The 23,755-nt window shown below is 37.4% G+C and overlaps 1 protein-coding gene across 1 annotated transcript; it reads right to left on the bottom strand.

The window, feature by feature from the left end:
- Positions 1–3,635: 3,635 nt before the first annotated feature.
- dcp2 (decapping mRNA 2) lies at positions 3,636–20,486 on the bottom strand. The gene is made up of 11 exons (XM_066711280.1): positions 20,247–20,486; positions 18,833–18,984; positions 17,968–18,095; positions 17,444–17,542; positions 16,378–16,530; positions 15,247–15,359; positions 14,690–14,794; positions 14,201–14,327; positions 13,881–13,982; positions 13,475–13,526; positions 3,636–13,266 (listed from the first exon to the last, which is right to left on the bottom strand). The coding sequence occupies exons 1-11, from the start codon at positions 20,297–20,299 to the stop codon at positions 13,103–13,105; spliced, it is 1,248 nt and encodes a 415-aa protein (XP_066567377.1). The 5' UTR covers positions 20,300–20,486; the 3' UTR covers positions 3,636–13,102.
- Between the last annotated feature and the right edge of the window lie 3,269 nt (positions 20,487–23,755).

The following is a 23,755-nucleotide window of genomic DNA, read 5'->3' as shown; positions in this document are numbered from 1 at the left end:
CTGCTGCGCTGTCTGCATCCTTTCTCTTAACAGAGATATACAGGCCCTATAGATCTGAGACCAAGGCAGGTTAGGGCAAATGCTCCTCATTAGCTCTAAACATATTGTCATATATGAAAGTGAAAATAACTGAACCTTACCTTTCCATGGAATTGAAACTCTTGTCCTAGAGTGAAGATGCAGGGGGGGAGGTGGCTGTCAGTATAAGAACTTTTTTTTATTATTATTTATTTTTTTACAAAGCAGAGATTTTTAAAAGACTCAAGCATACGTATTGATCTGTTTACTAACACATCTTCGTTCATCAAAAGCTGTGAAGGAGGAGGAGTGAAATGCATCACAGGCAATATAAACATTGAGTAAGTTCTGTATAGTTTAAGACAATGTGCTGCATGATGAAGCAAAATTGTGATGATGGGAAATATTGATGCAATATCTTGCTGCAGCTTCCATTACTCAACATCACACAATCCCATGCAATAAAGGGTTTGAATGTGACTGTTCAGTGCATTCAACTGGTGTGATTGCTTTTGCTGTGCATCCTGGTAATATTTAAACCTTCTACTATGAATCTCCACCTACACAAAAAAAAGTACATTTGTAGTCATGCTGGATATTAATTCTCTCGTAAATCTTAAGTGATTTTGTAGGGTAATTTAGAAATGGGAGAGGGGGTGATTTGTACAGTATCCGGTTTTAGAATCGAATCTTTGAAAACATCACTGATTTTAATACAGAATGTAATTGTTTATATGACAAGAAACAAAGCTATAGGAGATAAATGGTTGGCCAAATGAGGTGTCTGATTTATTGCTGCAGTTTTCTCTTAACAAAATAAAACTACAGGCCTCTGCAGTTATTTGATAAACCAACTGAGGTACATTTTCATACCTGTCTTCAGTTTTTCACACCAGCGTAATTTGGTGGATTTCTTTCTGCAGAAAATGTTATGAAATGTTTGGTAAAAAAGAAAAAAACATATATATATACACCATCTTGAATGTACAGTGAACGGTTTCTTAAATAACACTTTGCTAGAGTAAGTGTTAGAAGGAAATTGCAAAGATGCCATGTTATGTACAGTGCCATTCCAGAGTATGTAGAAAGGTTAATTGCTTTTTAGGGTTTTTCTGGTTGTCTCTTTTAAATGTTGTCTTCCTGTTTTTTTGTGTTTTCCTAGTGGCTGTATATTGGTTAATCCACTCATTTTATATAGAATTGTAAAAAAAACAAAAAAAAAAAACCTCTGCATTTATTTATAAAAGAGACATTTAAAATTACCTTTATTTTACAAAAGGTCTTATATCCAGAATAAATACTTTTATTGGGAAAAAGTTGCAAATGTTTATTAATGAAATCGTCCATCGTCTGTTTAGTTTTCTTAGTTTAGCCAACATGCTATGCTGAATTTGACTAACTACAGGTAGCGGAAGTGACCCAATTCAGTTTTACATGTATTCTTATAAATATGTGGATTGCTTCCCAATAAAATGGGTATTAAATCAAAGATTAATCTCTCATCTAAGTACATGTGGTAAATTTAGTCATAAATTGACTAAATTAACTTATTTAATTATAAAAGTGAAGTCCAGAGTGGGTTTATAAGCTACATATGTACCCTTTAACCGCAAGACCACAAGAGTTTTAACAGTAAATACTTCAAATTGTATTGATTAAGCACCTAATATTTGATAGATTATTGAATTCAGACCCAAAATAACCACCCTAACCAATTAAAATTGTATTTCTATTGTGCTTCAGAAAAAGGAGCATGATCTGTGGACACTTATCTGTCCACCTGGCTCTGGCTCACAGGTGATGACAGCCACCGATGATGTTTTCTGGCTTGAGAGCAGTGTAAAGCACATCAAGTTTCACAGGGATTTCCTCCTTTCAAATTTTGCCCCTGCTAACACGGGAATGGCAGCGCAGTTCTTTCCTCCAGTACCTTTTGACCCAAGGATGCACCGATCAGTATCGGGTCGATATGGCAAGAAATTACTATATCGGCTAATGACTGATATTTCTGATGGTGCAGCTTTTATTGCGTCTAAATAAGCATTTGATTTGTTCTATTCTACTCGCGTAGTTTTAACAAAATATGAATGAAGCACATTAACTGTAATGCAGTCCCCCCCAAGACCTGCTCTCGTTCTGTAGGACAATATCAGTATCGGTCGATCTTGTTATATGAATATCGGAATCGGCCCAGATCATCCCTACATTTGACTTCACCAAACACCGTCTTGTCCAGTGGCTGAAGGATGTGGGTGAGGAGAGATGGGAGCCGGAGAAACACAACCCCATTTTGTCTGGCCTTGCTCACAAGTGCCAGGGAATATCTGAGGCATGACCAAAAATGTAAACTCTTGGCAGTCCCATGTCAGAGATCTTTGGCGAAAACAGCTTCTCAAAATACTCTTTATTCTTCTCTGTCCATCAGTGATCCGCCCAAAATTCACAGCAAGCTTCCATTATGTTCTTGGGAGTCCCTATAATGTTTTCTTTTGTCTCCATAATGAAAATAAGGTAAGTAGTTAAGTTTATGAATGAAAAGGATGTTTTCAGAGTAATATTAATTCATTTAAGGCTTTTGTAATATGAGGTACAGTGGGCTTATTAAGAACAACAGTGGTCCATGGGAAATTAACTTCAATTTTGTATAGTTAGTGTAAACATGTAATCTTAATAAAATAAGTTATTCTTTACAACTTAGACCATGTTTATTATTGTTGGTAGAACACATTCAATATTTATTCTGCTATAAAGCCATGTGCTAATAAGCTTTTGGGGTGCCGTTCCATTTAAGACGATATGACAAAAGCAATTACATTAAGATTAGAATAACTGATAAAACAATGTAATATTCTATCTAAAGCAGCTTCTAAAATGTTTTGATTTACTATGGTCATCAGCACTCTCTTAATTTGTTGTTCTACTATATCTATCTGCGTGACCTTCATTCTGACAGTGTCCCTTAATAGCGCCAGAAACTCATGAAATCTATATTTCCAAAATACAAAAGTGCTTTTAAATACCAAGCAAATTCATCATAAGGTTTCATTTGATTTATTAATCTGTTTTACAATTATCCATATTCATCAAGGTCACCAAATTGCAGAAAAATGGCTTCTTGGGACGGCCCCTCCTAAAGCACAGTTTTGGGGTGACTTCTAAAAAGGCTGCCGCACAGTGGCAGCACAAAGTCATACAAAACTCAAGAACAAATAATGTGATTGGCTCCAAATGAAAAGTAACATGAGAGTAACAACTTTGTGCATTTGCTGTGAAACAGATCATCCTTCCAATATTTCCGGTCTTTTTTGTTTCTCAAAATAAAAGAGCAAGTGGGCTTATATGGTACATGGGCTTAATTGGGTCACTTCCCCAATTCATATTGTTAAATGCAGCAATTACAACACCTTAGTCATTTATACTAATTCTGGTAGACTGACACTGCATTAAACCTAGTCTTTATAGTACTGATTTAATAGTAATTTAGCCATTTGACACAACTTTAAACTTTGAGCTTTAGCACAAATCCCAGCCAAAGTGTCTGCTGGAGTCCTTTTATTTTTATAATACACCATGGCAAACCTACATACAGCAGACTTTCAGAAACCACACCCACACCCTTTATATTTCCCCAGTTTTTATTAAGGCTCAGATCAAACAGGTTTCCTATACAATGCCATTTTAAAGTTACAAAATGTATTTGAATTTGTGAATATTACCATTTGAGAACTTAGAACCACTCTAAAGTTAGCAACAATTGTTTTCTTTCTTGTGGTTTCACCGGTGAAGAAAGACCAACCTTACTGGAGACAATTTAATATATTAGGGACGTAAAAACCTGCAATCAAGAAGCTGAGCTAAAGCATCATCTCTAATGAACACCCATTCCCATCGGTTATACTGTGCAAGTACATTTCTGAGCAACACAAATACCAGGTCCATTGAAATCAAGGCACATGACCCCCCTTCCGCAACTTAGACACCCTCAGTTTAACGTATTATTACTGTATGATCAATACCTTTATTCATAGATATTTTAAGGACACCTTTCAAATTGCCAACCGACAACTGTTCAGTTGTATGGATGCACTGTATTTATGCACATTTTCACAACAAAACTAACATTTTGGAATGTTTTGAATTCCCAATTTTAGCAACATTTGACATCATTCTGGAAATCCAATTTCCTGAACAGGTATCTTGTATCTTGTACAGTACATGCAATATGATCAGAACAGTAATGGATAGAATAAAGGCGTCTTAATTTGTTATTGTTCGTACCACATCTAGTGCACGCCAGACACGTTCAAGGGTTTTAGTCCCCCATCCAGAATGCAAGACCATGTTCTGGTGAATTCAAAGAAACCAACTGAAAAAGGGTTTGGTAAATTAATAGGTGCTTCATGGTTATATTGGATATCAAAAAGGCATTAACACTAAAGCACCCAGAGAATCTGAAAACACCAATCTGGTGAGCTAATAAATTCTTAAATTTATGTATTCTAGGATCTAGAAACACATTCAGTCAATAAAGAATTTTACATAAGCCATGACAAAATACTGAAAAACTAAAATTAAAACCCTTTTGCTTCCATTTCTTCAACATTTTTTTCAGATCTGTACAAATTTTATTTACTGGCATGCTTACTTAAAATAATGAAAATGCCAATTTAAAAATCTTGTTTTATGGACACATAATAGCATTTGATGGAAATCTGTTTAAATTTTTAATTGTGCTACCATTTCCTGTATAAGCATCTACATGGGTAACAAGATGCACATGTTATGTTCAGAATAATTTCACAATACAAACAGAAAATGCAAAAGGTTCTAAATATCTAACAAAATTCACATTAACAAACAGGAATGTTTAAGTCCCTGGAAGTCTTACTTTATCTTTGACTGCATCCAAGTGTTAGATTTTGATAAATGGAACATGCTTGATGTACCTTTAGTTTATTGCTGCACAGAAATAAGAATTCAGGAACCAGCTACCTCCTTGAGAAAGCAAAACACAAAAAGCCTTTAACACAAAACCGTGGGCTTCATAAGAGTAATATTTTACATTACCCTCCTTAACCTCTCAAACTATTACTGCACTAGTTGTTTGCTTGTTGAAAGTAGTTGCTATCTGTGTTTAAAGGAACATTGATTCTGACCTGGTTTGAATGCTTCAGCCAATTAAACAGTGTGGTTTGATTGTTCTCACCTCACTACCTGGAAACAACAAGCCTATGTCTTACCGTCACTGAACCAATATTATCATTATGTATCAGGTGATTATGCAACAGAAAATGCTATGCACAGCTGCTATTCACAGCACAGTTCAAACATTACAACAATATGCACATAGTGACAGTTTCAGCAAAACTTAGGATAAGGGGTGAATATAATACATTGGATTGGATTGGATCTATACACATTAGAGCAAACACTTGTTCACATTTTGATGACCACTCTTAGGTCTTGTCAACATTAAAACCTATATATGGTGTCAACAGCATGGTTTTCTTGGGATTAGTTATTTTGTCCTATATTACAACATTCACGTGATACTCAAAGCAAATATGGAATACAACATGAACATAAGACAGGTCTTGAAATAAAATAAACCAAAATCAAAAATAATGTTCCACAAAGCAGGTCATCTATAGGAGCATATATTTCCCATGCATAGTTGAAATGAACATTTTCTTTGAAGGTCCCCCCCCCCCCCCAAAAAAAAAAAAAAGTAAACCTGATGTTTAGGTGAATGTATTCATTTGAAAAACAGGAGGGAACAAGATCCCCTTACTTAAATAACACCAGATAACCATTTACCTTTAAGTAGGGTACAAATAGATAAATACTGTATAACATAGTAAAAGTTAGCAACAGATGTATACTCCTTAATGTCTTTGCAATGAGGTTGGATACATTTTACAGAATTACATTAACAAAAACACTTGGACTTTAGTGGGAGGGAGAGGAGCAGGACTGGAGTAACTTTCTCCCCCACCCCCACTCCAAAAGCATCCAACGAGAATAAGAGGAAATTAGTGAAAAGTATATTTTAGTGCATCAAAAACATTAGACAACGAAATGCATCAGAATTCATTTGAAGGCATAAACGGAACCCAATACACAGCCCACTATGCCTGCCATGTTTTCTAAATGCAATGTTTTTTTTTGTTGACTTCATTATGCAACTTGAAAGCCACTTCTTCACCTCAAGTATGACAGATCATGAACCAGGAGGACTGGCAATTTGAAACCCTCATATTTTCTGACCCATCTTTCCTAATAATGTGGCAAACAAGACTAAGCTGCCAATAGACACAAGGCCAGCCTGGTCTGCTGCAGTGTCCACCTGGCTTTATCAGACACGATCCGTAGGTTTCACTGTTGCACAGAGAGGTGAACCAACACCACCCAAGTTCTTTCATGATTGCAAATCACAGGACCACGCTGGTGAGACGATGCAAACGGCTCACAGGTCCTCACACAAGAGCCCAGCCTAGGCAGGAGGGTCACCTAGTCCTATCCCCTGCTGGGGACCAAAACTATTTGTCTTACATAAGGTCTGGCAGGTCTTTTAGATATCAAACTCTCCCAAATGACATTACAGCCTGCATTCATGTCTATAATATGGCTGGAAGTTGACTTTTTTTTTACCTTTGCCATGTGCCTTGGCAAGTTGTCATATTTAAATCTAGGATGCACTAAAATCATTAAAATCATAATGCACAAAGTGTCAAACCCAAGGTCACAACCCCAACATTAACATTGTAGGAAGAAAATAAATATTTCAGTTTTATTCTCAGCCCCACAACAATGGACATTCTGAACCGAGTGGAACAGTAAGTGATGCAAACCTAGATCTGGAGAGCAGTTTTCTATAGTCCAGAAACATCCACTTAATGATGCAGCTATTAAAAAAAAAAAAAAAAAAAAAAAAAAAAAATTAAATGGTAAAACCAAATCAATCTGCAGACTGACTGTCATTATGAAGTACTTGCATGTGGGTGCACCAATTTTATTTTAGGTTACATCAATGTGGACTGAATTTTACACCTAACCCAAAGTACATTTTATATTCTGCAGACATGGATTATAGGTCTCTAAACAGAACCTGATCCAAATTATAATTGACTTGGTAGTTATTACTACAACACAATTATAAGCCATTCCCATTACATTTTAGTCTTAGTTTCTTGTAGATCAATTTAATAAAATCAGCATTTTTTTATTTTATTTTATTTTTTAAACACAGAATGCCAATATGCCAGACAAGTGCCAATAACTAAGAAATGTATCACATCATGTCATGGATGATTCATATAATCCAAGCTATGGGTGAGGACATTATAAAAGAGACTTACTAATGACATAAAAGCACTATAATAACCAAAGTATTGGGACAAGTCGAAATCCAGATGTAATGGATTGCTGCAAAGGTTATTTGCCAACTAAAGCCCATATGTAGTTTTCCAAAGGTGTATTAATGGTAATCTGCAACTTGTTACAGCTGGTTCCTGCCAGTATGGCACATGGATCAGAGCCAACAGTTTCAACGTGAAACAGTAGCTGGTTCCCATAATGCACTTATGCTTGTCCATAAGATTGCAGACACTTTATGGTTCCCAGAGTCAGCTTTGGGGAATGCAGTACAGAAGTGAAGGACTGTGGGATATGCTCGAGTAGAACCCAGACGAGGACCAGGAAAACAGGTAATCATGAGGTGAGGAACAACACCTGTCCAGCTGTCCCTGCTAGGGTCAGGGTGTCCATGTGTAAGGTGGGAGGCACAAGCAGTTTATGGCAGGCAAGTTGCCCACGAGGAAAACATACGAATACAAAGGCCTAGGTAGAGTCCCAAGACCATCAAAAGCAGTGCTGAAAAAAAAAAAGATAAAAACAAACATGGAGATGCATGCAACTGGGTGATGAGTCGTTCAGTTTTCTTCCAATGGGAAGAGCAACTTCTGTTGCACCACTAGAAATGTCAGTGCAGAGGGAAATGCACAATATTCCTTTGACCATCTGCCAAGCAGTGGTGGAAAACATCCATTCTTGGACCGTAGCTGTCACCAAAACCAATGGTCAGGCCTACTTGTTATTTGTCCTGTTGTCCCAATACTTTTGCTTACATCATGTGTGTGGCACCAAAGCTTAATAACTATCCATTACAATTCTTACATTTCTCAACTACAATAAGGAATGCACACACATAGGTGGTACATGATCATAGGAACATTTATGATAACTGATTTATTTTAGTATTATATTTCAATCAGTCACTGTAAACCACTCGATTTGCTGTTCTAATCAGTGCAGTGCAATTTATGAGTTGACCTTAATTATATATTTGCACTTTTTACTAAACCTATTTCCTGGCATTAGAGACTAATATACTAAGTACTTTATAAAACAAGCTTTAAATTGCAAGTAATTCAGTAATTTTGCTCCATCAAATGAATCTACTTACATTAAAACCCATAAAGCACTTGTCAAATATAACTATCAAACAATCTATTCACACTATGGTAAACAATATCATCAATAATCCTTCCATCAAGCAATGCATTATTTCAGCTAAATCCAGCACTGTGCCCAAGAGCAACTCTGCAATTTTCATCAAAAGATATTGCTCTACTGCAGTGTTAAAAAAAAAAAAAAAAAAAAGTTGGCTTGTTTTCTCTTGTTTTTTCCTGGATGTCTTGCATTCCTACAGTTTTCCCCTTCTCAACAGGTTTAAAAATATTAACTCACGCATACAAAAACACACAACCAGCCACCTGGTTGCATAGGACAACCCCGGACTTGCTACATATGGCGCTTATTATATACATTAAAAGAAAGCACTTAACCAACCAGCATTTGAACACCACATGAAACAAAACAAATTATATCAATGCAGAACATAGTATTGGGGGGATAAGGTGAAACATGTTGAACAGTGGTTCACATTGTCAAGAGGAAAGAAGTGTGCAAATAGCTTTGCAGAAGAAATATATGCCTTTACATGCCATCAAATTCATTCATGGACTTGTTTTTCAAACACACACTTCTTAATACATCAAATCCATTGACTTTATGACCAAAACCATTTCACATCCAGTGAGAAGTACTGGCAGGTCACCCATCAGATGCTTTACCGAAAGCCTAAACTGCAAAGAGATAATTGCATTGCAACAACCGCATGTAGTTGCACTTTCAATGCTGAAAAATATGTTCAGTACCCTATTAATATTTGTAGGGACAAATCTAAAAAAATACAGTCTGTGCATAGTTACCATCACAAAATGCCCAAACTAGCAAGCCTTTAGTTTTTCTTCTGCAATGTCCTTAAGCAGGGACAGACTTGTTAAAGTAGCCTCTGCAAATGTTTATTTTTTCACATCCCTTAAATGCAGTTTATTATTGATAACCTCAAATCAATAGTAAAGGGAGAAAAATGTGCAAAGCCTTAAAAGAATCTCAAAACCAATGTTTGCAACACAAAGGTTAGACACCCCGTTACCTACTAATGTTTTCATCAGTAATCCATCGATTTAATATGGAACTTTCCGAATGTAAAAATCTACAGTTAGGTTTGCACTAATCAAAAACTAAGAAAACGCATTTATTCCGTGCTCAAAAACCCAGATTTTGGAAGGAATTTCTCTTTCACTCCAAACACATTAATTCAGATTAAATATACCATTGATAACAATGTCCCTCCAATTTCCATTTGCTGCAGAACAGCACAACACTAAATATGAAATTAAGGAGTAAGAGTCGTTTCTAGTTTGTTACAGACCTAGATAAATTACAATCTCAGGGATCAGCCAACCTTTTTAAATATGCACATTCAAATCAGGGAGCTGCAAATCCCACTTGCTTTACAGTAACATACTATGAGAAATAGATGTATTTATTTTTTAATTAATCATTAACGTATAATATCACTCAAATAATCATCAGCATCACTTGACTAAGCTATTCAAGTACATTCAGTAAAATCCCTGAAGTGATTAATATTGCTGAAGTTTTTTTGGGTTAGATTTTTAAAACGCCTTCCATACAATCTAGGTTAAATTCCACTAAAATTAATATTTGAAAACACTGAAATACTTGCATCTCTCTTAAAAATCCCTTACACTATAGTCAAACACTTCAGTACAGCTTTTCTGACCCTAATAGAGATGCCAACTCTTGCAAAGCATAAAATAATTATATATCATTATCCAAGAATTAAACTTCACATATTTCCCTTTACTTGCTTTGACCAATACCCTCTGAAGCAGGTATGCAGGCTGGTGGGTTTCAATTCACAGTTAATGGTTTTAGCACTTCCCAGTTTATGGCTGAGCAATAATTGTGTTAGTATCTTCTATAGATTATTCCTCCATCTTTGGTGTTGCTGTTTAACTTTGGATATTTTTCCCCCCAAAACAAAGCTCCAACTAAATAATATAATCTGTGGTCTCTTTCAGAGTTAATGGAAGTGCCTCTCTAACAAGTATATAAACAAAAGAGGTGTATGGCCCCAGTAAACTTATTCAGATGAATATTAAAATCGAACAACTGACAACGAAACATCTGGTGGTTCAAAAGTATGCAAGTACTAGATAAAATCATAACACTAATGTGAGCAAACATTAACTTTGACTGTCACTGGTTACATTATTTTGTTCAGCTTATTAATACAAAAAAAAAAATGAACTTGAGTCGAGTTGAGAATAGATTTAATTTTCTACAATAACTTTTTCTCCTTAAATAATGTTGCAGATCTTTAATGAGTTACTAGCAGCTTTTGATCATGATGGCACTTGCATTTCAGCTACATTTTCCCATATCTTTCTGAAGACCTCTCCTGATACAGGATATAGACTAAAACACGAATCTGCTGGGCTTCTAATGCTGCCTTGAAGGATGATCTACATGAATTTATATTATAATAAATCAGTGATGCTAGAAAAAGCCAGGGAAGCAAAATGAATACTACCATTAAATATTATAATAAATAGTACTTCTGTATTATGCCAGGAATCTTTTCAAATGTTGATGTTTAGCATACTTTCTGGAATAACCAAAAGTACTCAATTTATTGCTGAGAGAGCAATGACTTGAGATATCCATCCCTTTCGAGCTATGGAACATTCAAAAGCAAGTTCATTTTAAACGCATGCCTTTTGAACATAATGCATTACTTTTAAAAGTAGGTTACCGCTTAGAAAGAAAAGATTTAAGAAATCAGAATCTTTTCCCATTTCACACTGATTAAAAAGTAATTCTACAATTATGACATCACACATCTCAGAAAGAGAGAAATACAGATCACTTAAAAATACAAGTTAGTTAACTTATTTATACAAAAGATATAAGATATGTACTTTTAAAAAACTAGACTCTGAAAACCACCTCACGACTGCAGTCTGTTTAAAATAAAATACACTGGCTTGCTACTAAAGGGGCAATGAGAAAAGAATAGTTGATTTATCTGAAAATAATTAGATGGGGGAAAAAAAGAAAATCAGATTATTCTGGTCCATGTAAGATACCACTTAGGTTTGCTATTCCTGTAAACAACAATCTTCACAGAAGGTGCTATACTAAACATTCCATTGCAGGCAACCCCCCCTGAAGATAGCACCCTCAAAATCAAAAGTAAGTCATTTACATTTGTAATAAGTAAGGCTGAAAACTTACAAAAAAAAGTAAACAGAGTGATGACCATTTAACTTGAAAGGATTTTTCAATTCAATCAGTTTCAGAATGCCAGGTCAGCTTTGTGGTCATACCGGTGGTTTTCGTACATTGAACTTTTTCCAAGGGGTTTGGCAGGGGTGTCAGACTCCAGTCCTGGGGGGCTGCAGTGTCTGCTGGTTTCTGTTCCAACAGGAGCTCCCAATTACTTAAATTTAACTTACTCAGGTAGGCGGATCTAAAACTTTCATATTTTATTTTTATAGCCAATCCCTTACAATTTGTGGATTACTCTGAATATACAGAACATTCCAGAGCATGGAATAAAGGGTTAAAATTGTCCACTTAGACCAATTAAGGAGCCAAGAGCTGGGCTGGAACGAAACCCAGCAGACACTGTGGCCCCCCAGGACTGGAGTCTGACACACCTCAGTTTGAGTGCCCTAACAAGGTCTACATAGTCTGCCTTAAAGCTAAACTATACTATATTATGTAAAAAAAATAGTCTGTATTCACACTTGGCCTAAGGCAGACTTTTTTCTGTTCCTTGTTTACACTGATTTCTTGCCCCTTAAATCTCAGTTTGGCTGGCCTGCAATGTGAGCTGTATTTTTGCACCTCTGGCCGTGCTTCCCCACCCTGGATGTTTTCCTTCCAGCCCAGTTGTCAGCCATCTCCAAATCTCCACCGGTTTAAAAAAAGAATCATTTGTTCTGTTATGAGCTAGGCTGGAGCGAGCACCAGTCAACAAGGGGATTCCTCCAGGGCTGGGAAGTACTGCACTCGCCACTGCACTCCAAACAAGAATTGCCACAGCCCATAAAATATTCCAGTGCGAACAATGATCGGCATCTCTTTGGAACCCAACTGATTAGATCTGTAACCCAAACATTGAACACAGCCCTATAGAACCCACACTTATAAGGAACATACACACACCATAATGAAGAACGCCATGGTTTGCGTTACATCACAAAAGTAGTGCTTAACGTAAACAAAATGCGTCGTCTCAAATGCAAATATTAATATAATGTCCTTAGTCACTCTCTTGGAGTGGACATGATTTTATAGAGTGCAACAGTGCCTTCAAAACTGTATTCACCAGACCACCAAATGATGAGGGGAAAAAGCCCAAACAATTTGAAAAAAAAAAAAAAAAAAAAAAAAAGTTTGCAGTCCATTGCTTCTATAACATAGAATTAAATACTGAAAAGGTAGAATGGAGGAAAAAAAAAAAAGATGAAATGCATTTACAGTGCTAACAGGTTTACCCTTCCATTACAAGCAGAGTAAAATCCAACCCATTTTTTTCCAGTATCCCTGCATCTCTTTGTCCCCTGAGAGAGAAAGGCTTGGCATTTAGAAAAAGTCTAGGTTTCAATTCTATAACCCTCCCCTTCTTAGATCATTCAGTAGGTCAAAGGTCAAAGCATTTCATAATAGCTTCCCGATCAAACTTGAAGCTAAGAAAAGACCTGGAAGAAAGCACGTTGTCACACTCCCCGTTGCACGCAGACGGGTGTCTGTCGCTGTGATTGAGATGCTGCTCGTCATTGGAGTTGCACAGATCACAACCTGCATCTGGGAAAGAGGCAAACACTGCAATAAGGCCTGGGGGCTGACAACTTAGGAATCAAGGCCATTTTAAGCTTGGGAATTCAAATATATGCAAAAAAAAAAAAAATCCTGTACGAATCACAAAAATGCCAAGTGTTACTCATTAGCGGTGATATTAATGTATATTAACCACAATATGTTAGTCATATTATTTAGAATACCATATACTTGCCTGTTTCAAAGTTGTCCTGGAGTCGTCTTGGTTGAAGCTTCTTCTCCACCTTCTAGAGGAAGAAGGTGACAAATAACAATTAGCCAAGGTGTAAAAATAAAAACAGGTTTTAATTGGAGCTAGTGAAGACAAAGCCCGTCTGTAGATGGCATGCTTTGAATATATTCAAGATCTCCCTTCTAGATACCTCCTCTAGTATAACAGCACTATATTCTGACACTCATCCACGCAACATCCATCTACCGCTGTATTTGTAATTTACAAATCACACATTTTTATAAAACTGCCTGATGAAATCCAAGACCTCTAAGAAATGTAATACAGGGACAGGTTAAAGCCAAAATGACAAAACAGTGCATTTTACTTGGGCATTGGTATAGTGTTAAATATGGATGCTTCCACTCACTGTTGACTGATGTTTAACCTGCTGATTGCCGACTCCATTCGCCCTTTTCTTCAGGTTTGGGGAGTCCTGGTGTTTTTTTCCATTTCCTTTCAGACCCTGACTCTGCAAGGACATTGATCAATTGTGGTAACTGTAGACGTTGTTTATAGCCTTCACATGAAATAATCAACTATTTGGTTAGTGCAATACACTAAGAATTAATACTTATTGCTTGATTTAGTATCTTCAAACATGTATCAATTGAGTGCCACATTCTTCCATTTACAAAATGTCTACTTTTGCACAAACAATTCTAATTTTTTTTTTTTTTTTAAACTTACTTTGACTTTTAAGAATTCAGTCAGCTCGTTTTGATTTGATTGGGTGAATGGCTTTTGTTGCTTTTGTTTTACCAAACCCTCTCCTGGAGATCCATCAATTACCATTAGGTTTGGTTTTGCTCTTGACCTAGCCCAAAAAAAAAAAAACTTTAAGACGCCCAACATATTTTAAGCACAATCAAATTGCAATATTTCTTGCTGGATTTCTGTGCATCACATCACACACAAATAATGCACTTTTCAAGAATGCCAGAAATCCAATACAGGAAAAACAATTTTGATTTGAAATTAAATCCACAACAAGATAATATTGCAACATGCAAACCATAAATATCAGAAAAAACATTCCACCACTTGCAGCATTGCACATTAGACACAAAAGCTGGAATCTCTATTGCAAAGATCATAGAGTAATGCAGACAACTACAAAAATTCTGCAAAAGGTTTAATGACTGACATAGGGAAGAATACATTTAAAGTATCCCTTACCGGACTTTATCCAGAGGCTTGGAGGGAGTACTGCCATTAGAGGTGAAACCATTGTCACTGTCTGAAGATTCTCCTTTGTTTTTAGCTATCCATTCTCTGAGAGGTCTGCAAGCATTTGTGAAAAAAACATCAAAACCACACATGCTTGAACATAAAATAAATTAAAGTCCTTTTAATTGATTGACTTCATACCCAAAATATGTTAACTAGTTGCAGACAGTCTTCATAATTTGCTTTAGGTATTATTTCTGGACCCCTGCAATCAACTTCAGATGTTGTATTACCAAACAATTTACAAAATAAATTAATAAAACAAATGGATGCAGATTTGTCCATTTTGTAATGTTGACAATCTGCTATATTTAATATTATGTTATTGAAGTAATTAAAACCCAAGACTTCAAGAATTCCACTCAGGTTACCTTTATATTGTAAGTATCATTACATTGTAGTAATCAAAATGAAGAAACTGGTTTATTGGTTTCCTTAAATTCAACATTTTCCAAGCATCTGGAAAAATGCTTTTGTGGCAGAATATTTAGGTCAGTCAAACTCACCGTACAAAAGGAATGGCCATAAAAAACTTGTTGGGTGCAAGTCCAAGCTTGGATTTAGGAGTCATGTCATTCCTGTGACATGGAAGTTTCTCTATTGGGAACCATTCAATATTCTGCAACGACAAAGGTTAATATTTTAAGTGTGAAAACTCTAATCTGACCATTAATGGAAAGGAAGCTGTACCCAGCAAAGTAAAGACGAGTTATTTTTCATGCCTTGTCTATTGCAGTGCTTCTCAATCCTGGTCCTGGCAAAACACTGACCCTACTGGTTTGTGTTCCATGTAATTGAACCCTTAATTGAAGTAATTTCCTAAATGAGAGCCTTTTTATTATTTTAACAGTAGGGGTTTTAAGTATAAAATTGTATAAGGAAATTTGTATCTTAAAGAACCAACTTTTTATCAGTTACACAAGATTCAAATGTAATCAAATTACTTCAAGTAAGGGTTCAATTAAGTAATTGAGAGCTCAGTTGGAACAAAAACCAGAAAGGTCAGTTTTCCAATAGGATCAGGATTGAGAACTGGTCTCGAGAGGCTCGAAAATGTCTAAATTGATAGAACTGGCCAGACCAGAATCAACACAACCACATTTCACCAGTCTTGGCCTGCACTGGCTGCCTCAGATGTAAAACCCCTCTTTTGACCCAGGACCTGGTTTCTCAGACCTCAATTAGCACTAGTCAAGAACAACTATTAAAATAACATGAACTTTAACTAGTGCTAATGTGGGTCTGTGAAACCAGCCCTTTAACTCTAAACTGCTAAGCACCGGCCTACATTTCTGATCGGTTACCATTCAGTCACCAAAGCAGCATATGCTCTTGGGAGTCTGGCCTTCCATCTGTGCCTAAAACAATACTGTAGTCCCCTGGCAACTCTGCTTTTTGTTCCTTTGCACCTAGACTACAATGATTTGCCAAGGAACATAAGAGATGGTGATTTCATCAGTGTTTTTAAGTCTGAACTGAAAACATCTCCATACGTGGGCATTTGTTTGACTATTTTACACTTGCTTCTCACTTCTTTTTGTTAAGCACTTGGGATGTTTGTTTTTGTTTTTTTTATAAATTGAAGTCATTGCAAAGATTGTTAACCTCCTACCCCAAAATTCCCATATTTCACCTACCCTGATTTCTTTTCTTGTTTTGGGGTTAAACTTAGTCTCCTTTGGAACCCCAGGGATTATATACAGTCGGGCCAACTGGTCAGTTATTTTCTGCTCAATGTAGGTGTCTTTGCAGATACGATCACGGATATCAAAACCAGTTTCTTCCAGCACCTTGAAGAAAAAGTTAAATGCTGTAATTTATCATGCAAATAAATGTTTTATTTATATAAAATAGAAAGAAGAGGCATTACATCACACCACTAACACAGAGACACACAATTAAGACTAATAATCAATAAGATGACTAAATGAAGATGCTCATTTACTAGAACAACTGCTAAATGATAATTGGATGGACAATTTAATTTCATACAACCACATCATGAAACTACTAAACCAGTATGGCACTGTGGGGCGTGGGGCATGGTGCTGGGTGTCCCAGGTTCGGGGTTGAAATCCCAGGCTGGACACTGTGCTGTGGGCTGATCACTGGTTGTTGGCAAAATAAAGCAGCTTTCAAAAAAGCTGAAATACACAAATCCTGGCCCGGGTGAGGGCACTTACCAACACTGATGTTGGGTCCCTGACTATGGCTGATCGACTTCCCAAATAAAACTCAGCAAAAAGTTTGATTCGGTAGGCGGTCTCTGCTGTTGTCCATACTAGGGGAGTGTTACCCGTAAGCGGGATCATTAGCCAGTCTAGGGTGTGTAAAACCTAAGCAGGGACGATAGCGTTATATAAAATAAAATGTAATTACGATTGCTCTGAAGCACTCCCTCCCTCCTGCACTTCCCTTCAGGGACCATGCGAAGAAGATGGGGACACTTCCTTTGCATAGGGCTCTGCAGCGAAGCGGACCCAGGTGTGTTGTGCTGTCTACAGTGCCGGTGTGAATTAAGAGCAGGGGGCAGGGCGTGGACTAAGTCCCACGGTGCATCACACAGGACATGTTCATGTTCAAGCATGTGTCGTTTTGATGTTCGCCTATTTTACCTTATAACGGCATTGTTTCTTCTACTTTTAATTCAAGTGGTTAGATATACAGAGAAACACCAATTGAAATCAGAATTGCCAACAATACCTCTCGTACTGCGCAGTCATGGGGAGCTTCCTCCTCATTGACTTTTCCTTTGGGGAAACCCCAGCCAGACTTGGCAAGATAACCCTGCACTAACAGTGCCTAAAGAAAGAAAACAAGATGTCACTCAACCGACTAACAATTTATATAGTGTGAATAGGATGAGGATGAACCACAATTCTCATTTCCTTTTGCATTGTATTTGTAGCTAGTGTAATCATGACTCAGAAAATATATATACAATTCTATAAAACACTGAATCATTGCAGCATTTTTAAAATAGATGTCAGACTAGCTTTATAATATTGACAAAGCACTGCAGAAACACACATGCATAATCTACCAGTCATTAACAATGTCTTATACAATCTTTTACACTAGATTTCCAGCAATCAACTTAAATTGCTTACCACTAAAAATGCTTTCATCATACTTCACAGCACTTCTGTATGCTTTTGGCATTATAATTTGTATGCAGGTTTACTCTAAACTCTGGCATGTATATTTTGAACAAGGAAGAAACTTACATTTTCAAGTGTTTCATCAAGAATAATTGCACCATATGTTGGAACCCCCATTTTATACTCCTTCCATTGCTCCAAAATCTTTTGCACATCTTCTCCATGAGGCAACAGAAACGGACAGTGATTAAAAAGTAAAAAATGTCAAGGAGAAAGTTGATAAGTGCAGTAAATGAGGATAGTGTCTAGCTTTCAAGTAATTACCTTATCAGATTTTCTCTGAAAAAAAATAAAATGAACTGTACAAAGTCTTTACTAATTTCTCACCAATGTTGCTATATCCTAAGGGTGGAAATAAATTGTTACAGCTCTAAATGTTGGTACAGACATTTTCCAACTGTAAACACTATTTACTTTAAATATTTTATATTTGGATTATTAAAAAACTGTTAAATGTTAGATTTCTTAAATCTATTTTGATTACAATGACAATTAATTTTACATTTAAAAATTATGCTATAGAACATTTAGTTTGATTTGCAATTTTGTATTAATGAAATAACCAATCCAGCTTCTAAATAAAAATAGGCCTAGACCAAATCAAAACGTTGACCTAACCATGAATCAAAGTACAAACTTGTACCCTATTGCATCTTTACAGAAACTAGGGGAAGACTGTAAATCTGACTCACAAGTAGTGCCAAGTTTTGAACAGAGAGGTCTTGGCAATGTAAATACTAAACACATAACTGTGATTCCCTATTAATGAATGCTATACAGATCTATAAGCAGTATTTTTAACTATACTACATTTGCTTGATTTAGGTATACTGTATGCGTGTAACCACTACATGGAGTACAGTTGAGAACTGCTATTCTCTAGCATGCCACTTACTCCACAGCCCATGGCACAGATATTTGTAAAGGATATCAGCTTTTGCAAAGTCTCTTATCCCGCACTGAGGCAGTCCTGGTGAGTTCTGCATGCAGAAATCCAAGTAAAACCAGTGGGCAAGCTCAATCTGGAAACAAACTCTGATTGCATTATCCCTTTCTTCACTGGGAATGTGCAGGATGAATCGGCTAGAAAGGGGAGAAATAAATACAAATGTAGATGCGCAGTATATGCATAGTGTTAGACTGATACACATGTAAATACAATATGTAACACACACGCAATCATACAGTAACCGTGCAACTAAACTGAAAGAGCGATATAGACAATAACTGGAGCTTTTTTATGCTCGACTAATTCTATCAACTGTTTTACTAAAATCATCCACCTCCTATTCATACGCAACAGAAAATGATACGAATGACAGAGTTATGGCAGCAACATAATAAACTCCGGTCTCTTTATGAAGACAAATCAAGGAGTCAAGGCAGCAGATCAAACGGTGGAGAATCTGTTAGCTGGAGGCAGCACCAGGAAGAGGTAACGGCTTGCCTAAATTTACTGGAAATCTGTTGCTCTTGGACACTTGTTTTCTTCTCCAGTGATACTTTGATACAGCTACAGAATATAAAAACATACAATTGGAGACAAAACCTAAAATCCAAATCCTTTCCGTTACTCCAGTGCGCCTGTTAAATTCCCATAGTCCAACATTTCCCAACAATCCCGCTGAAACATCCTATAGTCAGTCTAAAGCAGTTTTCCAAAAACAAACATCGATTGACTTCACTTACATTGCTTTCTATATTGGGGTCATTATTAAAGCGACAAAAATGTGGTGGAAAAAACAATCGAAATCGTATTCGAAAGGTCATTAAAAGATCAAACAGAATCCGGTAAGGAGTTAAAACAAAAAAAAGTGAATTCAAGCATGTTGACCAGGAAATGAAAACCTAAGCGGTCTGCTTGTTACGTACTCGTTTTAACTAATGAAACAAAACAAATCTAGTTCTACAAAAACTGCAACAAAGACTTTGCATTGCATAGACAACACTACAGCTGGCTAGTAATAGTTACGAAGGTTTAACTCTAGTACTAAAGCAGACCTATCAAACATCCAAAAACGTGTTTCGACTTGTTGGAAATAGATTCAGTGGATCTGGGAAAATATACACTCCTACAATACGAGTGCTTTTATTAAAAAAAAACACGTTTATATTGCGGATTTATCTTATTATTTCAAATAATGTATCATAAAGCAGGCTCCCCACCCCCACCCCCCCAGAAAAACACTTTTTCAAGCAATGCATTTGCTGAAAAAGAAATCGTTCATATTGTGACTAGACTAAAGCAAAACCAACCAAAGAAAACACTTTATTTTAGACTTCCCGGTAAATATTTATATATGCACCGAACAAGAAGAGACAATACAACACTTAATAACATTTACCTGCAGAGGTCGTCCAATACACCACTGGGAATCTCCCCTCGTTTGGTCTCCATGATGACGATAAGAACATCCCGAAATAGCCCAACTGCTTATAAGAAAAGACAAATAGCGCGCAGAAACTGAAATGTCTTCACCCTCGCATGAATAATAAAGTGCGAAACGCAAGGATACATCAGTGCGACCCACCGAGGGAGACTCCGAGACCATTCAGGAGGCGAAAGCGCAGACTGACACCAGCGCCGCTCTATCACACTGAGCGGAAATGACGCGTGGAAAAGACGTAAATCATTTGAACCAATCGGCTCGGCGAGAGGGCGGGAGAAAGGCGGCAGGCTAGGGCCGTCTCTTTGTAAGAGGGCGTGACTGGCTCCAGAGTGGACCAATAGGAGACGCGGTTGGGATCCACTGACCAATCCACGGTTGTTATTTTCCTAGTTTGGTTGAGAGAACAAGGAAGAAGGAACGCATTGAAAAACTGAAACAAATGCCTCCTGCTGGCGAACTGAGTTTAATGCGCATGTGTGCGTGAAATTAAATGAACTGATGAATAGTGATGCAGTGTGACTGCGATGTGTTTTTTTAATTGTATCTCATATCTTTGGACTGAAGGATTGCATATGAAAAGTAGCAGGCGTGTGTGTGTGTGTGTCATATGCTGTCCGGAGCAGCATGCCTGGCCTCGGACGTGCCCCTGCTGACACGATTAAAACGATTAATACATTCCTCGGGGTGTGTGCCATGTAATGCAATAAATAGCAACTCATTTTGAATTGAAGCGATTCCGCTATACACATTTCTTAGGTGCATTAATGTGCGCGGTCTTTTCTTAAAGGACAGTGTACAAAATATGGAGGAAATCTGAAACAAACCCAATGTGTGCGTTGTTTTATTCACCACTGCTGATGTCTGGTTGAGGCGGAAGCACATCAACCGGTGACGGGGTTGAAATCGCAGTTTGGTGAAGAAATATGGCGACAAGAACAGATGAAACTTTTGCAGAAGTAGCTTTATGGACGTATTAAGTGAGATACATTCAGCTCTTACGCAACATCTTGAAATAAATTAAAAATAAGGTTTAAAAAACACAAACTATGCTCAATTATTTGAATAAACGTTTTCAATACTCCTTCAAAACTATTATCTTCTGCGGATTTTAACTATAACGTTTTACTGATTTTTATATGTGTGCACATTTGATTATTTTAACTACCGTTTTATAGCCTATCACATGCTTGACAATTATAATTGTTTTATATGATCGGTAGGACTGTGTGGCCCCTGGCTCTAATTTTATTTTAATTTTGGTGTCCCCTAAACAAAACAAAGTTGGCAGCCATGTTGTCCTTAATGTTTATGGTGAGTCTCCTCGGTTTTTTTCTCGGTGAGTGGAATTCACTCCACCGCCACCTGGTGACTTTAACCACAGTCCGGTGATCGCAGGGGCTCATCGGTGACGCATGCGCTGAAGGAAGCAACGCGCCAAAGTTGAAAGCGCAGGATGCGGGTGTCGGGAGGGCACATGGCGCTATACACTCACCTAAAGGATTATTAGGAACACCTGTTCAATTTCTCATTAATGCAATTATCTAACCAACCAATCACATGGCAGTTGCTTCAATGCATTTAGGGGTGTGGTCCTGGTCAAGACAATCTCCTGAACTCCAAACTGAATGTCTGAATGGGAAAGAAAGGTGATTTAAGCAATTTTGAGCGTGGCATGGTTGTTGGTGCCAGACGGGCCGGTCTGAGTATTTCACAATCTGCTCAGTTACTGGGATTTTCACGCACAACCATTTCTAGGGTTTACAAAGAATGGTGTGAAAAGGGAAAAACATCCAGTATGTGGCAGTCCTGTGGGCGAAAATGCCTTGTTGATGCTAGAGGTCAGAGGAGAATGGGCCGACTGATTCAAGCTGATAGAAGAGCAACTTTGACTGAAATAACCACTCGTTACAACCGAGGTATGCAGGAAAGCATTTGTGAAACCACAACACGTACAACCTTGAGGCGGATGGGCTACAACAGCAGAAGACCCCACCGGGTACCACTCATCTCCACTACAAATAGGAAAAAGAGGCTACAATTTGCACAAGCTCTCCAAAATTGGACAGTTGAAGACTGGAAAAATGTTGCCTGGTCTGATGAGTCTCGATTTCTGTTGAGACATTCAGATGGTAGAGTCAGAATTTGGCGTAAACAGAATGAGAACATGGATCCATCATGCCTTGTTACCACTGTGCAGGCTGGTGGTGGTGGTGTAATGGTGTGGGGGATGTTTTCTTGGCACACTTTAGGCCCCTTAGTGCCAATTGGGCATCGTTTAAATGCCACGGCCTACCTGAGCATTGTTTCTGACCATGTCCATCCCTTTATGACCACCATTTATCCATCCTCTGATGGCTACTTCCAGCAGGATAATGCACCATGTCACAAAGGTCGAATCATTTCAAATTGGTTTCTTGAACATGACAATGAGTTCACTGTACTAAACTGGCCCCCACAGTCACCAGATCTCAACCCAATAGAGCATCTTTGGGATGTGGTGGAACGGGAGCTTCGTGCCCTGGATGTGCATCCCACAAATCTCCATCAACTGCAAGATGCTATCCTATCAATATGGGCCAACATTTCTAAAGAATGCTTTCAGCACCTTGTTGAATCAATGCCACGTAGAATTAAGGCAGTTCTGAAGGCGAAAGGGGGTCAAACACAGTATTAGTATGGTGTTCCTAATAATCCTTTAGGTGAGTGTATAGTGTAACACAGTGTGGCCGCAGTGCTACACCGCTTGGCGCATTGGGTACAATCTGCAGGGACACTTTCTGTATCTACTTTTCATATCCTATACAAATCCCTAAGTAAACTGCCACAACCCTTGTTATACATTATGTCTTTTGGAGGATTATTCGATTACTGTGTATAATGCATACCTGTGTGTTGTTAATATGATGTTTATAAGGATAACTGTGTTCCATGCATTTCTTCAACATTAAAGCATTAAAATAATGTCTTATATCAAAGACATTTGACAACTGTCTAATGGAACTTGCATCTGTAACATAAAATACAATGTTGAGGGAGAATTTGTATATTTAGTTGTTCTGAGTTGTTTGTTTTAACTAAAGGTTACTAGCTTGTTTTGCTTTACTTTGTCTATGCAGTGATAATTTGTACCTACATCCATCAAGTCTTGATTCACTCAGGGCTTAGGCCAAAGAGGTTTCAGGCAGAGCTTTTGTTCATTTGGTCTGCTTAAAATGGCAGTGTATATATACCGATCAGCCATAACATTCTTAACCTGCAGTTTTGGACATTATTTATACCCATTTATACAGCTGGACATTTTACTGGCACAATCTAAGTGAAGTACCTTGCTCAAGGGTACAACACCCAGGATTTGAACCCACAACCTTCCAGTTCCCATTCCACAGTACTGCACAGAGATGCTCTGACCCAGTCGTCTAGCCATCACAATTTGGCCCTTGTCAAAGTCGCTCAGATCCTTACGC

The sequence above is a fragment of the Amia ocellicauda genome, chromosome 8 (assembly GCF_036373705.1).
Source record: "Amia ocellicauda isolate fAmiCal2 chromosome 8, fAmiCal2.hap1, whole genome shotgun sequence".
Classification (NCBI taxonomy): domain Eukaryota; kingdom Metazoa; phylum Chordata; class Actinopteri; order Amiiformes; family Amiidae; genus Amia; species Amia ocellicauda.
The sequence above is the reverse complement of the archived record's forward strand: the minus strand, read 5'-3'. Positions and strand labels throughout refer to the sequence as shown.

Excerpts from the sequence above, each read along its gene's own strand:
- dcp2 (XM_066711280.1), bottom strand. The coding sequence starts at position 20,299 with ATGGAGACCAAACGAGGGGAGATTCCCAGTGGTGTATTGGACGACCTC. Across the intron at positions 14,328-14,689 it reads AAGCCTCTGGATAAAGTCCG|GTCAAGAGCAAAACCAAACC; the intron begins GTAAGGGATACT and ends TTTTTGGGCTAG. Across the intron at positions 13,527-13,880 it reads AGGTTAAACATCAGTCAACA|AAGGTGGAGAAGAAGCTTCA; the intron begins GTGAGTGGAAGC and ends TTCTTCCTCTAG.